The 17,116-nt window shown below is 59.7% G+C and overlaps 1 protein-coding gene across 1 annotated transcript in view; it reads right to left on the reverse strand.

Moving 5' to 3' along the window:
- Positions 1-12,632, reverse strand: part of UPF1 (UPF1 RNA helicase and ATPase) — a gene marked incomplete in the record, with an annotated part of 50,490 nt that extends 37,858 nt beyond the window's left edge. The window contains 4 exon segments of the mRNA XM_027771273.1: positions 629-718; positions 1,924-2,150; positions 12,122-12,249; positions 12,587-12,632. Coding sequence (XP_027627074.1) covers positions 629-718; positions 1,924-2,150; positions 12,122-12,249; positions 12,587-12,632 — 491 coding nt within the window.
- Positions 12,633-17,116: the final 4,484 nt, after the last annotated feature.

Consider the following 17,116-nt stretch of genomic DNA (forward strand, 5'->3'; position numbering starts at 1 on the left):
GGGGCGGGCCCCATGGCAGTGCAGACAGGCAGGCCCCGCCGGAGCGGGACGCCCTGTCCCTCAGCCCCCACCCCCCGGCCGAGGCCATCGGACTGTCTGCACGAGGCTGGTCTCGTCCCCAACGCAGAACAAGGGACCCCGTCACAGCTGCTGCTGATCAAGAGCAGGAAGGAAGCCCAGGGCCGACGGTCAAGGGGCCTTAACTGAATCCGCTGATTCGGGGTCTGGCCTGAATTAGCCCGGGGACTGCTCGGAGGAGCTCGGGCCAGAGGGAGCCCCTCGGGAGCCGGCATCTCCCCTGGGTGCCCCGTGACTGCCTTGGGAACATCCTCCCGGTAATGAAGACCAACGGGCATGCCAGGAGCGCCTCTGGCAGAAAGAGAGAAATGAAAACTGGGGAGGAGAAATGAAGCCAGCCCTCGCTGCATAAGAACCGCAGAGGATAAATCAGGGGCGAGCACACGAAGGCGTCCACACACAACCATCTGTTCCCAGTTAAGCCCGTCACGGAGGGAGACCAGGTCCGTGAGCGTGATCTGCCAGTGCACTCTGCTTAGCATTTCCACGATTTCCACGCGGAGCCGAGCCCGGCGCTGATGGAAGGCACATGCGCGGCCGCAGTCGCTACCTGCCCGAGGTGTTCCCGCGCCCGTTGCAGAACCACTTCTTGCTGGTGTTGCAGTACACCACGCAGGCGGGGTCGTGGATGCCGCAGTAACTGCAAAGGAAGCAGCACAGGTCACGGGCAGCCGCGCTCCGGTTCTCATCCGGCAGGGCGTGAGGGTTCTTTCCTCGGACGACACTTTTTAGTTTTTCAGTAAACACACAGGCAACCCCGACTACCCCGGTCAGCTGGGGTCCCTGGCTGGATAGCAAGGACCCGGTGTGCCGCGGAGGCTCCGGGATGCCCCAGGCCGCAGCAAGCGCACCGCAGGTGACAGACCAGAGCCTGCCAGGTGCCAGGGGGTGTTGGGAGGAAGCCTCCCACCCAGGGCCACGGAGCCCTCCTCGGCCTGGAGCTCCCAGAACCTCGCCCCGGCGCTCACAGCGCGCTCCTGGCTCGGTCCAGCAGAGGGCACTGTGCTCCTGGGAAACGCAGCCTGGACCCTCCTGGGCGGCCCAGGCCAGTCCTGCCTTGGGAGGAGCACCTGGAGAGCCCCCACCCCACTTCTGAAACTGCACACACCGGAGCGGGCTCCCCAGGGTTCTGATGGGAACAGGGCCAAGATTCTGTACAGAAGGGAAACGGGCTTCAGCTCAGAACCCACCCTCCCCCATACCACGGGGGACCCCTCACCCCCACACACGGCAGCAGAGGGGGCCAGGCTGTGTGGTCGGAGCCCCTGCAGCTTCGCAGACTCCTCTGTCCCTAGTGACAGGACACGATGCCGTCACATCTGCACACGCACGCAGATGGGAGTGGAGTGACACGGGCAAAAGGAGGTCACGAAGTCTGCCGTGACGCGGGGGACAGCAGCCGTCCCCAGGCTGAGCACGGGCGGGGCACAGGCCGGGGAGCAGCGGCGTGCCTGGCGGCCGGGGTGGCCGAGCTGCCTGCCTGGTCGGGGGCCCTGACGGGAGCCCGGTGTGTGTGAAAAGCAGGAGTAAGCTGGTCCCGCTCAGACTTCCAAATCTGCTGGCCCGCAGGTCTGTCCCCGCCCGCTTGCCGACTGCGCGGGGGCGGCACACACAGCAGGGCCCCGGAGTCCCCGCCGTCCCCGCCGTCCCTCCACCCCAGGTGTGCACCACCCCACGGTGAAGAGAGGCTCCTGCTGCAGAGAGCAGCACAGGGAGGGCCTGGGGCGGCGGGGCCGAGCCCTCCCTCCTGCTCCCTGAGGGCCGGGCTTGCAAGTGGACAGGGCCCCACGCGGCACCCCCAGCCGGCGCACAGGCGGAGCCGGCCCAGCTCTGCCTCCCGCTCACCTGCAGGCATGGATGGGCAGGTCCTTCGTGTAATAGGTGTCCTCCTCATCCTCCTCAAAGTTCAGCTCGGCCAGCAGCTGGCTGGTCTTGGCCACGCTGTCATCCACAGCCCCGTTCTGCAGAATGCCCTCGGGTACCACCTGTGGGGAGACGGCGCTGTCACCCAACGGAGCTGGGGCTTCTTGGGGACCTGAGCTGGCCAGCTCTCTGCTCTGCGGCAGCTCAGCTCGTCCGGATCAGGTTTTCACACACGCCTCCCGTCGGAGCAGCCGGGCAGGCACGGGGCACCAGGGGTCCAGGCCACCCACCCCGCCCGCAGCGCCTCCAGTCCGGCCCCGTCTGGCATGGAGCCACATCCGCAGATCCGACCAGGGTGCCGAGGAGACTGCTCCATTCACGTGACTGAGCGCGCAAGGAGCGAGAGGACTTTGACAGCCCTGGGACTGCCGCGCCACGTCCGCCCGGGGCCACCAGGCCACCAGTCCCACGGAAGAGAAGAGCTCTTCAACCACTGGGAGTAAAGGCTGTCACGCCTGCAGACGTGGGAAAGCCACTGACCCCGTGCTCCACAAGGCTGCGCTTCCTGGCCGAGAAGAAATGGCGTGTTAAAATAATCTCCCTAGCCCGGCCATAATCTCGTCAGTGCGGCTGCCTTATTATTCTTTTTAATTGCCAGCGGACCCGGGTGCACACCCCAGAGAGAGAGAGAGAGAAAGAGAGAGAGAGAGAGAAGGGAAAGGCACCCCAGTGGGGGCGGTCATGCCACTTGCCGGCCCCTACACCCTGCTGAGATTTTGAGCACGCGCTCGGTGTGTTTTCAAACTGCTGGGGCCAGGATTCGAACTGCAGTCGGAGGCCCACGCTGAGCTACGGGCCAGCCCAGGACTGCCCTTCTGTGACGGCAGCGCGATCTCCTGGAGAGGACAGTCTCGGGGAGCCAGCGGGTCCCAGAGGCGGGAACTGCGGGGGCCACCCAGGAGCCACAGCGTCAGACACCTCAGCCCACAGTCCCTGCCATGGCCCCACGGGCCGCTTCCTAGGAGTGTCAGGTCTCTCCACACCCTGCCCTGGGGCAGAACCCCTCCCAGATGTCTGGGCCCCACGCGGGCACGTGGCCTTCTCCAGAACAGGCGTCGGGGGTGGCCACGGCCGGGGCACTCTGGGCCTGGCAAAGGCACGTCGCGGCTGTCAGGACCCCCGGACCCACACGCTCAGCGCAGACGGGAACCCCGTTTCAGGGCCTAACACTGCATTCTCTCTTCAAGACTTATTTCTTGTTGTTCGGACCAGTAGATGGCATAATGGGTACCCCGCTGGATTCCCACACAGTCGGCCACGGTTCCAATCCCAGAACGGGGGGCTTAAAAACTCACGCTGGGGGACCAGCAGTTAACATTAATGGCTATGATGCTGGATCCCACATGGTTGACCGCGGTTCAGGTCCCGGACCCGGCGGCTTACACTCACGCCGGTCGCGTGTGTGTGCGTGCCCAAGATCCTGAGAGGAGAATGGAGAAGGGATTGGGGTGTGGCCATCTCCCTGGGGGGGGTGATTTCTTGCTTTCTGTCTCTCTGTCTCTGTCTCTCTGGCAAGTGCACGCACCCTGTAGCAAAACCCTCTCCAAAAAAATAAAAATAAAAATACTGCAATCATTTAGCAAGGTCTGGCATGGGCAAGACAGGGATGGAGCAGCAAGGTCTTCCCAGAATGTGTGCCCAGAGGAGAGGGCTTTTGTGCTCATTATCTCAGAACCATACACCTAGATCCTGACATACTGTAAGTAATCTGTAAATATCTGTTCAATATGGATTTGCCAAACTAGGATGGGCCCACACACCCCCCATAAAAAAAACCCCCCAAAAAAAAAAAAAAAAAAGAGAGAGAGAGAGACTTTTTGCCATATGCTACATGTGCTCATCAGACAGAGAGAAAAAGTGAGCATTGCCCAGGAGGGGTGGCCATACTGTAACCCCTTCTTTTCCATTCTCCGATTTTGGGCACGGGCACACGCACGTACACACACAGAGCATAATTTTCAAACCCACAGGTCTGGGACTTAAACCGTGGTCCACCATGTGGGAGTCCAGCACCCTAACCACCACGCCACCTGCTGGTCCCCTGGCACCATTTAAAAAAAAATTGCTTTGTTTGGAAGAACATTTTTTCCAAAGAAGAAAACCCAAAATTAACTTTTAGTTTTTTGGAGATTTTTTTTTTTTTTTAATTTTTGCTGTAGGGTGCATGGACTCACTGGAGAGACAGCAAGACAGAAAATGAGAAATCACCCCCCGGGGGGATGGCCACGCCGCAATCCCTTCTCTTCCATTCTCCTCTCAGGATCTTGGGCACGCGCGCACGCACACGCGCCCAGGGTGAGTTTAAGCCACCAAGTCCAAGACTCGAACTGCGGTCAATTACATGGGAGTCCAAAGGCATAACCCTTATACCATCTGCTGGTCCTGCCTTAATTTTTTATTTTTAAAAAAGTTATTTTAGGGAACCAGCAGTTAGCGTAATGGCTATATCGCTGGACTCCCACGTAGTCGACCGCGGTTCGTGTCCCGGACCTGGTGGCTTAAAACTCACGCCGGGTGCGTGTGCGTGCGTGCCCAAGATCCCGAGAGGAGAATGGAGGAGAAGGGATTGCGGCGTGGCCATCCCCCCTGGGGGGGGATTTCTCACTTTCTGTCTCTATGTCTCTCTCTGTCTGGCGAGCGCACGCGTCCTACAGTGAAAATCTCTCCAAAAAAAAAAAAAGTTATTTTATTAAAAAATTTTAATTCATTTTTTAATTTTTAAAAACATTTATTTTACTTAACTTTACTTACTATTTTTAATTTTACCACAGAGAGACGGAGAGAGAGAGAGAGAACAAGAAAGTGAGAAAGCAAGCCGCCAGGTCTAGGACTGGAACCTCGATCAGCCATATGGGAGTCCAGCGCCCTTAACCACCACACCACCTGCCGGCCCCTTAGTTTTGTGTGTGTGTGTGTGTGTGTGCGTTTTAAGTTGTTTCTTCCAAGAGAGAAAGACAGAGAAGACAGGGAGACAGACAGACAGACAGGCGCTCCGGCAGGTCCTCACACTGACCCACCCCGACGGCCGTGGCTACGTGAGCACACCCACGTTGCTCAGGGGGGTCCTGGAACACACACCTACCACCTTCCCCACGCGGATCCAGGGGTGTCAGCACGGCACCATACCTGGACCCCAACTTTCGGACTGAACGCGAAAAAGTACTCTGACGTCGTCACAAGCACTTCGGTGAACCCCTGATGTCTCTCTAAAGCTCGTGGTGAGGTACATGTGAAACTCGCCACCCTAACTCCTTTTACAAATTCATTTATACAATTTTACCTGCTTGTTATTAGTCTTCGATTTGACCAGAGAGAGTGTGAGTGAGAGAGTGAGTGAGAAAGCAAGTCGCCAGGTCCAGGACTCGAACTGCAGCTAGCGATCAGCCATGTGGGGGGTCTGGCCTTAGCCACCACGCCATCTGCTGGCCCCAACTTTTTTCTTTTAAAGAGAGATTTATTTTTATAGGGCACGTGCACTCACCAGACAGACGGACGCAGAAAGCGAGAACTCACCCTGCAGGGGGGATGGCCAGGCTGTAAATCCCTTCTCCTCCATCCTCCCCCAGGATCCTGGGCACGCATGCGCTCGCGCCCGGTGTGAGTTTCAGGCTACAGAGTCCAGGACTCAAAGCACGGTCCACTACGTGGAGCCCAGCAATAACCAGTACGCCATCTGCTGGTCCCCCACCTTAACTTTTGTTTTTTAAAGCTTTTGCTTAAAAAAGCATGTGGAGGGACCAGCAGTTGGCGTAATGGCTATGTTGCTGGACTCCCATGTAGTAGACCGCGGTTCACGTCCCGGACCCGGTGGCTTAAACTCACTAGGCGCGTGTGCGTGCATGCCCAAGATCCAGAGAGGAGAATGGAATTGTGACATGGCCATCCCCCGGGGGGTGATTTCTCGCTCTCTGTCTCTCTGTCTCCCTGTGACCAGCTCATTCAACTGAGCACATGTCCTTGAGGTTCCTCTACACTGCAGCAGGGGTTAGAATTTCCTCCCCTCCCTTTTTCTTTTTATTTATTCATTTGCTTACTTTAATTTGACCAGAGAGAAGGGGAGAGAGAGGGAGGGAGAGAGAGAGAGAGAGAGAGAGAGAGAGAGAGAGAGAGAGAGAGAGAGAGAGAGAGAGAGAGAGGGAGGGAGGGAGGGAAAGTTAGAAAGCAAGCCACCAGGTCCGGGACTCAAATCGTGGTCGGCACGTGTGAGTGTCCAGCACCTTAATCGCTACACCACCTGCTGGTCCTCCCCACCCCTCCCCCCCACGAAAGAGATGTTTGCTACAGGGCATGTGCACTCACCGGAGAGACAGAGAGACAGAAGGCAAGAAACCACTCCCCAGGGGAGATGGCCACACCGCAATCCCTGCTCCTCTAGTCCCCTCTTGGAATCTGGACATGCACCTGGCCAGAGTTTTCAGCCACTGGGCCCGAGGCTCCAACCACGGTCAGCCACGTGGGAGTCCCGTGCCACAGGCACAGCACCTGCTGCTGGACCCTTCCTGCCCCCCTCTTTTTGGAGAGTTGTTTGCTATAAGGCACGTATGCTCACCAGACAGACAGACAGAGACAGACAGAGAGACAGAAAGCGAGAAACGACCCCCCAGGGGAGATGGCCACGCCGCAATCCCTTCTCCTCCATTCTCCTCTCGGGATCTTGGGCACGCATGCATACAGGGCATGTGCAGTTTAAACCACCAGAACCAGGACTTGAACCGCGGTCGACTACATGGGAGTCCAGCGACATAGCCATTACGCTAACTGCTGGTCCCCCCTTTCCTCCCTTTTTTAAGGCTGAAAGATCTGTTATACAGAGAAACATTTTGCTTTCCATCTATCCACCGACGAACACCTGGGCTGTCTTCACCTGTTGGCTCCTCTACGTAACGTTCCTATGCACACGTACATTCAGGGTTACGCGCTGCCCGGAGGAAGCAGGAATACGCGCTGCCCGGAGGAAGCAGGAACCCACATGGCCAATCGGAGTTCAAGTCCCAGTCCTGACAACTTGAAAACCATGTCTAGGACCCAGATGGGATGGGAGGGAGACCTTGGAGAAAAAGGACTGACGTGACCAGGCCCTACTGGAGGTGGCACCCTCGCTCGGGGTGCTTTCTCTCTCCCTGTGCAGGTGTATTCTGGCATTTAAGGTGCAGGGAGCAGCAAGAGGCATGGTAGTTAAAGTGCTGGATTCTCTCACATAGCTCCCCTCAAGTCAAGTCCTGGACCCAGAGGTTTGAAAATCATGCGAGGCCTATGTGCGTGCATGCCGAAAAGCCAAGAGGAGAATGGAGTTGATAATGGTGTGGCCATTCCCCTGGTCTGTGTCTTTCCAGCAAGTGCCCTATGGCAAAAACCTAAAAAAATAACAGGCCTTTGTACCAAGGCAGGCACAAAGATTTGTGTGGACTCCGGGCTTCAACTCGCTCAGCTGCACACGGAGAAGTGCAATGACCCGACCATGCGGTCGTACACGTCTTTTTTTTTTTTTTTTTTGAGAGATTTTTGCTATAGGGTGCGTGTGCTCGCCAGAAAGGCAGAAAGCTAGAACTCACCCCCCAGGGGGATGACCACACCGCAATCCCTTCTCCTCCATTCTCCTCTTGGATCTTGGGCATGCACACATATGCACCCAACGTGAATTTGAAGCCACCAGGTCTGGAATCGAACCGTGGTCAACTGTGTAGGAGTCCAGAGACACCACCCCCTGGTGCCTCTTGTTCCCCTTGAGAACATCTGGAGGATTCTCCGGGTCGCCTGGCAACTGTGGTATTCTACACTCCCACCACCACCCGGGGGCTCCCACATCTCCGCGTCCCTAACGCTTGCTCTCGCCCTTCTGGGGCACAAAGGGGCAGCCCCCGGGGGCAGAGCTGCCAAGCCCTCTCCCGCCTTACTGACCACTTGCTTACCCTCTCTGGGGACATGTCTAGTCACGCCCTCTGCTGGCCTCTGAATCGGGCTGCCTGCGTTCACTGCGGCTGAGGTGTTTGTTGGGAGTTCTGGCAGGTAGGCATCCCTTCCCAACCGTCCTTCCCCATTGCAGTGTCACGCTGGGCCCTGGCTGCTGGGGCAACCCTGCACGGCCTCACTGCTGGGTGCCTGGACGCACACCCGCTGGTTTCAGGAGAGCCTGCGGGGGGGGGGGGGGGGGCTGGGGGGGGGGGGGGGGGCAGAGGGCGCCGTCCAGAACTGAGACCCTCCAGCAGTGAGCTCAGCGTGGAATGGACATTATTTTATTTATTCATTTATTTATTTCATTTTAATTTGACCAGAGGGGTCAGAGTGAAAGAGGGGGAGGGAACATGAGAAAGCAAGCTGCCAGGTCCGTGAGCTGAATTGCAGTCAGCCATGTGCGACTCCAGGGCCCTTAACCAGTATGCCCCCTACCGGCCCCTGGAAGGGACATTTTTAAACGTTTGTGTGTTTAGTAAATGGCTGGATTAAATATCTAATAATAGCCTCAGTTCTTTTTTTTCCTTTTAATTTGCCAGGGAATACGTGCCCTTGGCAGAGAGTGAGTGAGCGAGTGCATCACCAAAGGGGTCACCCTGCAATTCCTTCTCCATCTTTCCATCCCATCCTGATTCTGAACACGCACTGCCAGACCAGAGACTCGAACCACGCGGCTGGCCATGTAGGATCCAGTGCCGTTAACCAGTAGCCCGGGGGGGGGCTGCCCCGTACCCTCGGCTCTGCATCTTGTCTCACAAACCCTAGAATATAACGTGTGTTCAAAGAGTTCATGGAGGGAACCAGCAGTTAGCGTCATGGCTATGTCGCTGGACTCCCACATAGTCGACCGTGGTTCACATCCTGGACCCGGCAGCTTAAAACTCACACTGGGTGCGTGTGCGTGCGTGCCCAAGATCCCGAAAGGAGAAAGGAGGAGAAGGGATTGTGGCGTGACCATCCCCCCTGGGGGGTGATTTCTCGCTTTCTGTCTGTCTCTGTCTATCTGGCGAGTGCATGCGCCCTATAGCAAAAACCTCTTTAAAAACAAACAAACAAACAAACTGCGTCTGACCTCAGCCCCTCTAAATATCCCATAAGAAGAAAGCACTGGGTAGGTGTCCAGCACAGCCCGGCTGCTCGGATTAACTGCACCCCTCCAGGGCTCTCCCAGGGAGGGTGAGGAGGGGCCGAGCCCGTGCCCCCACGCCAGCATGCAGGAAGGCCCAGGGCGCAGTTCCCGTCACCTCGTTCTGGACACGCAGAGTCAAAGGCGCACCCCAGCGTTCACTCCCAGCACCGAGGAGTGAACACGAGGGCCCCAGCCCCCCAGCCCCTCTCAGAGCTGCTGAGCCCCGAGCCCACGGGGTTGTCCTGCCCAGGCGGGGCCCAGCACACTCAGACCCGGCACAGAGCAGCGTGGGGAAAGGCCACCTCCTCCCCGGAGGACAAGGGAGGGGTGGGTACAGGAGTTTAAACTTCTGCTACCCACGGGGGCCAGCAAGTGGCGCAGTGGTTAAGACACCGGACTCGCACACAGCCCACTGCGGTTCGAGGCTCAGACCTGCTGACCTGAAACGCACGCCAGGCGTGTCCAAAATTCAACGGGAGAATGGAGACGGGACTGAGCGTGGCCATCCCCTCGGGGGGTGATTTCTCACTCTCTTTCTGTCCCTGGCAAGCACACTCCTGGAGCACCACCCTCACTCCGAAGCCGTGCAGCCTGTTCCCAGGGCCCCAGGGCTCCGCACCCGCTCTCCCCTCTGTGCTCTGCACGGGAAGTCAGATATGAGACCCCAGGTCTAGGTCTGCAGGGCGCCCTGGGGCAGGCTTTCTCTGACCCCGTGCTGGGGGCCCAGGAAGGCACGTCTCGACTCTCCGGGTCCCACCAGCACAGCACCTAGAAAGAGCCCGCACCTGCAGGGCCCATCGCCAATGCTGTCAAAATGGACGTGTCTTCTCATCAGGAACGTGAAGGCTGAGAGGCACCGCAACTCGTTCTCCTCCCAGGGGGTCTTCTGGGTTTTTTTTTTTTTTCTCCTTTTTTCTGCTATAGAATGCATGCCCTCGCTGCAGAGACCGAGAGAGAGAGAGAGAGAGAGAGAGAGAGAGAAACGACCTCCCCAGGGGGAGGCCACGCCACAATCCCGTCTCCTCTACTGTCTAGGGATCTTGAGCACGCACACATGTGCCCAGTGCGCTCCTCAAGCCACTGGGCTGGGACTCAAACCACGCAGCCAGCCTTGTGGGATCCAGCGCCCCAACCACCACGCCACCTGGTGGCCCTCTTGTCCCAAGGTTTAAATAGAATGGAAGCCACCGTCCCCTCAGGGTGGCTGATGCAGCAAGGCCTCTAAGTCCTGCCTCAGGGACAGCCTGAGGACTGGCCCAGGCTGGAGGGCCTCTGCCCGAGAGCCCCCAACTTGTCACCTTGAAAATGTCCAAGTCTACTGAAGATGACCACGACGCGGGCCTGGCCCGGACACACCGTGATACCCCGCCTGCACGCACGCACATATGCACACACACACGCACATGTGCACACACACGCACATATGCACACACGCATGCACATATGCACACACACGCACAAGCTGTGCCCTCCTGACCACCTCAGGGTTGGGCGCCCAGGGCAAGGGCTCAGGCCGCTGGCTGCAGAGTGTCACAGGACATGGTCCCACGCGTACCGCCCTGGCGTCCTCACAGGGCTGCCCCAGGTGCTCTCTCATCTCTGGTGCCTCTCCGGCCTCCCTGGGATGACCGTCTCTGACCTGCTCAGGTGGGGACTGCATGCGGCCCCCCAGGTGCTCCCCACGTTCGTTCTTGAAGAAAGGAAGCCCTCTGCCCCCAGCCTGCTGGAGCCCACCCCCAAAGTTCTTTCTGTCCCCCAGTGTCCTCGGCATGGCCTAAGGCACCCCTGCCTGCCCAGCCCTGGGATCAGCTGCGCTCCCAGGAGCCCATGGACAGAGATGTGCTCCACCGTGCACCACGGGTAGAAACCGGGTGCAACAAGGAGAGGCACAGCCAAGGAAGTGGACAGTGACCCCGACCGGACGCCGGCTCAGGGCCCGAGAGAACAGGGACGGCCGCTGTGGAGCCTCAGATCAACGCGCAGGCCCACGGGGAGGCTGTGCGGAGGGTGCCTGTGTCAGACTGGGACAGTGCCCACAGGACCCTGCGACGCCCACCTGGGCCCCACATGACACACACATGCGTGAGGGCCTGTGGCCAGCCGCAGGCCCAACCACGGGGCCAGGACCCGAGGGGTCTATTCGCTAGAGTCAGCGAGAGGAGCCTGAAGCCCTGAGAACAGAGTCGTGGACGCAGCAGGGACTCGGCCAGCCCCGCCCAGAGCCCACTACCCCACGAGGAGGGCCAGGGCTCCGGGTCCCACCGAGCACGGCTGCACGTTCCAGCCCTTCTCCGCTGCACCCACGTGGCGACAGCCTCGCTCACCGCGGCGATAAGCACGAGAGGCCCCAGCTGAGACCCAGCCTCAGAGCACGCCCTCCCGGCAGGCCAGTGACCAGAGGCTGCACCCCGCAGCCCTCCCCGCCAAGCCATGGGGCCCTGCCTCTGCCTGGGGGCTCGGGGGCCCTGATAAGACAGGACGGAACTTGCGCTGGCTCTAGGCCACAGTTCCTTGTGCGGAGCACTCAGGGACGCCTGTGCACGGGGAGGGAACCCTCAGGCCCTGGGCAGGTCCCACCCACACCTGCACAGCCTGGCAGCAGTGTGCCCCCCAAAGTCCCTCCCTGTGTCCACTGGGCTGTGCATGTCGGCCACACTCTGGTCACCAGAGTCCTTGTCTGACCCTTCTCTCCTGTCAGGGTCTCACAGCCCTTGGCAGCTCCTGGGTATGCCCCAGCCCTCCGTGGGTCCCCCCATAGCCACCCTCCTTCCAGGCCGAGCCCACGCAGCACCCCCCTCTGCCGCGAGCGCACCTTCCATCAACTCCAGGCCGCGCTCACAAAGGCCTGCCCCTCACAGGCAGACCGCTCCCGTCCAGGGCTCCCACCATGCCCAGGGCCAGCCCCAGGGTCCTCGTCGCCGTGAGCCGGGCAGCAGGTTCGCTCCTCCAGCAACGCAGCTGCGGGCTGAGGCCTCTCCCTCTCCCTCCTGGAGCAGCAAGGCCAGGGTGTGGGGAACCGCAGACCTGAACCGGACCAACCCGAGGGCCGGGAGCAGCCGCCATGCCATCCCACTGCAGGGCCCCATGCATCTCCCTAATGCCTGACTGGTGGCCGACGGTCAGGTCCACAGGGCCATCAAACTGAGGAAGAGGGTCCCGACTCAGAGCTGCAGACCGCGGCCACAGAGCCAGCAGGAGCAAACTCCGGAGGAGGAACGGCAGCGGGTGGGGGGACGGTCACCATCTGCTCAGGTGACGAAGACACCACGGGCATCGGGAGGGGCCGAGGCAGGCGCGCACACTAAACAGCACAGCGCTGAGTGGACGTGGGGGCTGGACGGGGAGGGCTGCTCTGTCGTGCACCGGGACAGTCGGTGAGCCTCCCTCCATCACGCTGGACAGTGCTGAGTGGACGTGGGGGCTGGACGGGGAGGGCTGCTCTGTCGTGCACCGGGACAGTCGGTGCGCCTCCCTCCATCATGCTGGATCGGGTCAAGGCATTACCTGGGATGAAAACAGCCACTTCGGGGCTGGGGCCTGCTCGGCACATGCTCGGCACGGGGTGACTCGGGGACGGTTCCAGGCTCACGTCTGGAGGCCTCCCCGGGCACCCCGGTGCACCTTAGCCCAGGATCCGGGCCGGTCAAGGCTGCACCAACGGAGGCTTCAGACCCTCCCGGGGCGCTGCCTGCCTCCCTCGTGGAAGAACAGAAGTAATGAACGTACAGGAGGAGAACACTCGCCGCCAGCCATGAAGAGCGCGCGGGCGTGAGTGTGGGCGCGACTGCGGGGAGACTCCCAGGTCCGCCAAGGAAGGGCGTGCAGACAGACAGGCCGGCGCCCTCCAGGGCGGCATCCCCTATGGCCTCTGTCCTCGGGACTGTGTGACCCGATCCGGACAGTCCGAGACCCGAAGGACCACGGCGCGTGGGGATTTTAAACCCACCGCTTGTAGGAACCCAGGACACAGCAACTCAGCGCCCCTAGGGGTCCCCAGCCCAGGCCTAGCGGAGTCAGGGACGGGCCAGGGTGGCCACCCACGGACGCAGAGTGGCTGCAGCATTCAAGTCCAGGTGGCGAGATTTCATCCTGAGCGTTCACCACATGGAGAGCGTGGGGGTGGGAAGGGCCAGTAAGGAGCTCTGCGGACACGGTCCCTTACGATCGAGGACCACGGACGGGGTTTCTCCCTGTGTGGGAAGACATCACTGTGACTCACAGGCTGCCCGAAGTCCAGGGCAACAGGCAGCACAGGCCTGACCTGAGGATGAGGGGACGAGGTGACACCAGGGCCCCGGAGTCACACGCAGCATCTAAGAGGCCACCAGAGCACCCACAGGGGCCTCGCACAGAACACTGTGCCCCGCTCAAAAGAACGCACCACCACAGATTTCCTAAAGGTTTCTTCCTTTTCTCTTGCCATAGGTGCATGTACTCGCAGAGAGGGAAAATGAGAAATCGCCCCCCCACCCCCTGGGAGGACAGCCACGCCGCAGTCCCTTCTCCTCCTGGGATTTTGGACACACAGGCCATGTCCAGGCCGCCAGGTCCTGACGAACCACCACGCCACCTGCTGGTCCCATCTACCACAGAGCTTGGCAGGCTCGGGGGAGCCGAGAGGGAGATAAGCAGGGTGAATCGGCAAGCGCTCTTCCCCGCGGGTGGGCAGAGCGTCCTCAGCTCACAGCGGCCTCCCAGGTGAGGCATTCCCTTTCGAGCGAGTGAGAGCATGCGCCCCCCACGTCCTGACGCCATCCACAGCAGCCGCGGCTGGTCCCGACCGCGGGCACGTGTGCCCAGGTGTTTAGGGAGGGCCGTGACAGTGTCAGCCCCAGGGTCAGGCCTTCCCGCTGTGCCACGGCCCCTCCGACGCCCTGCTCTTCTGCCGAAAGCCACCGGGGCTGTTTCTACTCCGGGGCTCTCATGAAAAGGGCTGCAGGCGACCTTCAGCGTGGCCTTCCGTGGACATGCGGGCCCTCGACCTCCTCCTGGGTCATGGGCAGAGGCACAGAGGACAGCGCTACCGTGTATGAGAGTGGGGGGGCACTGTCAACCCCCTCACCTGTGAGGGTACACGTGCACTCGCCAGAGACAGAGACAGGAAAAGAGAAAAAGCCACCACGATTCCCGACTCCTTCCGCACCCTCTCTCCCTCCAGCCGGGATTTCGGGCACACACACACCCGCTGTGTATTTCAAGCTGTCGGGTCCGGGATTAGAAACGTGCAGTCAGACAAGGGGGACCCGGCTCCCTTAGCCAGCAGGCCACGGCTGGCCCACGCTTCCAGCCTTTAAAACAGAAACTGAGCCTCCGCGTGGGTGGGCGGTGGTACGGCTGTTCCGTGGAGATATAATTAACATACGATAAACAGCACGCGACCGGGGTGTGTGCTGCAGCTGCTGACACGTGTCTGCACGTTAAACACCTGTAGGCACATCGCGGGGAAGCTAAGGAGCAGGTCCACCACCCCTGTGTCCCTGTGCCCTCGGTCACGTGCCTCTGCCCCCCCCCCCCAGCACTGGCCGTGTGTCTATTTCTGTAGGTGCGCTAGCACTTTCCAGGATTTATGTGAATGAGATACTTCAGTACGCCCGATCGCTCAGAGTAATCACGCTGAGCCGGTCCCAGCTGCCACCGCATCCCTACTTCATTCAATCTTTTCCTTTGTCTACTTTAAGAGGATTTTCCCTTAGGGCATGTATGCTCGCCAGAGAGACAGAGACATTGAGAAGGAAAGTGAGAAGTAATTGGGGGAGGGAGGATGGCCACACCGCAACCCCTTCCCCTCCACTCTCCTTCTGGGATCTTGGGCACACACGCACACGCGCCTGGAGTGAGTTTCAAGCCACCGGGTCCAGGACTTAAACAGGGGTCGGCCCTGTGGGAGGCCAGCAATGTCACTGTCAGTGGCCCCACTCCCTTCCTTTTTCTTACAGAGTGTTTCCAACTCTTAGATCTCGCCACAACCCCACCCTTGGGAGTTGGGAGGAAACTCCAAAGAGGCAGAGCCCGAGGTCTGTAAGAGCTCTATAATCCAAAGGACTTCTGAACTACCTTCCACTGCAGGGTGGGGGGGTGGGGAAGGCCTGGGAGGGGGTCGGAGGCTCAAAGAGAAAGCCACCTCTTCATCTTCAGGATGCCGGGCAGGACTTCAGGGCATACACAGGACAAGGACAGCCTGAGACTAGTGGCCAGGGCCAGCTCCAGCGCAGTGGAAGGACCTTCCAGGCTGCTGCCACCCGCTCCCCACCCCCGGGCCTTGTGCAAAGCAGGCCCTGCAGGACTGTAAGGAGCGTGGCTTCCTCCCCGGGTCCTGCCGGGGCCATGCCGCCCCACCGTCTCCCCACGACATACAGGAGACTTTGGGAAGTTCGCAGAAAAACGGGCAAGAGTATGAGCTTATCTTAGTGCAGAGAGCATTGTAATCCAGGCACACGGTTTCATAGCCTGGATTTTCCACGAACCTTCTTTTCTTAATTGTCAGAGAGCACATGTACTCCCCAGAGGGCGAGAGAGGGGAGGGGAAAGAACCTGGCAGTGGAGTGTGGTCTCTCCCTTCTCGCTTCTCCTCTTCTCACCCTGCTGGGATACTAGACAGGCCTCCTTGCACATTTTCAAGCCACTGGGTGCAGGACTTGAACTGCAGTTGGCCATTTGAGATCCAGCTCACCCTAACCATTACAGCTTAGCCTTTCTATGAACTTTTCAAAAAGGCTAACCAGGGACTGGCAGGAGGCACGGCAGTTAAGGTGCTGGACTCCCACAGGGCCGACTGCAGCTCAAGTCCCAGACCTGGCTGTCTGAAACACACCAGTAGCAGGTGTGCACCCCGAATCCCGAGAAGGGACTACAGCGAGGCCATCCCTCCTGGGGAGTGACTGCTCACTTTCCCTCTCTTTCTGTCACTCTCTTTCAAGCACAAACCTAAAAACCCTACAAAGTTTACTGGGCCAGCAGATCATCTGGAAGTTAAGTCGGCTGGATCCCACATGGCAGACGTCGGAGTTCAAGTCCCGGAGCTGGTGGCTTGAAAGGCACGCCAGGCACATGTGTGCAAACCCCCTAACCCTGAGAATGCAGAAGAAGGGATTGGAGCCTGGTGGCCAGCCCCCCAGGGGTGACTTCTCACATCCCAACCCCCATCAGCAAGTGCACACTTCCTATAGCAAAACTGAAGTAAAAAATGCTTGCTTATTCCATGAAAAAGACATGCGGGTTCCCTGAACAGGGTACTCACACTGCTACCTGCCCCCCCCAGCTGGCCTGCGAGCACGCGCACCCGGAGTGCTCAGGAGTGTGTGAACCCAGGGCCCCTCCCAGCCCTGCACACCTGTGCCCAGACCTTCCTGAAGACCCCTCATACACCCGCACGGAACCCTGAACACAGACCCCACGGCAGCACGGTCACAACCACCAAAGGTGGAAACCACCCGTGTCCGTCCACAGTGTGGCCCGCCCACCTGGGGGAATACTACTCGGCCATCAAAAGGGCTGGGGCTGGGGCCCAGGCTACAATGGCCACACACACCATGACATGGCGATCCATGTGAGATGTCCGGAGCAGACAGACCCAGAGCCGGGCAGAGAGCGGTAGCTGCCTAGGCCTGGTGCAGGGAGGACCGGGGCCAAGGGTGGCTCCTCCGGGTGCTGACGATGCTCTAAGGTTGAGCGTGGCGCTGGCTGCACAGACCTGAAAGTCGACTTCAGCCAAGCTGTGAAGGAAGAGTGGGCGCGCGGCGCTCGGCGGCTGACAGCCACTCATCCCAGCTGCTAAGATCGAAAGGCAGACGGAGGCCTTGTGAGTCTTCCGGAAACCCCCTGCACCTGGGCACGTCTCCCCAGATGTGTCAGGCAGCCCAGGCCACCGACCGGCACAAGCAGATAATCAGCTTCCTTCCACCGGGCAACTGCAGTCAGACTTTCCTGCCCTCCCCTTCCCCCGTGAAACAAACAGATGTCACTCTCCTTTCCCGAAGACAAACCCTCAGTGCTACAGGTGGCTGGGTCATCGGGACTCAGTGTTTACCTGGGGGC

The sequence above is a fragment of the Tupaia chinensis genome, unplaced genomic scaffold (assembly GCF_000334495.1).
Source record: "Tupaia chinensis unplaced genomic scaffold, TupChi_1.0 Scaffold000201_1, whole genome shotgun sequence".
Classification (NCBI taxonomy): domain Eukaryota; kingdom Metazoa; phylum Chordata; class Mammalia; order Scandentia; family Tupaiidae; genus Tupaia; species Tupaia belangeri.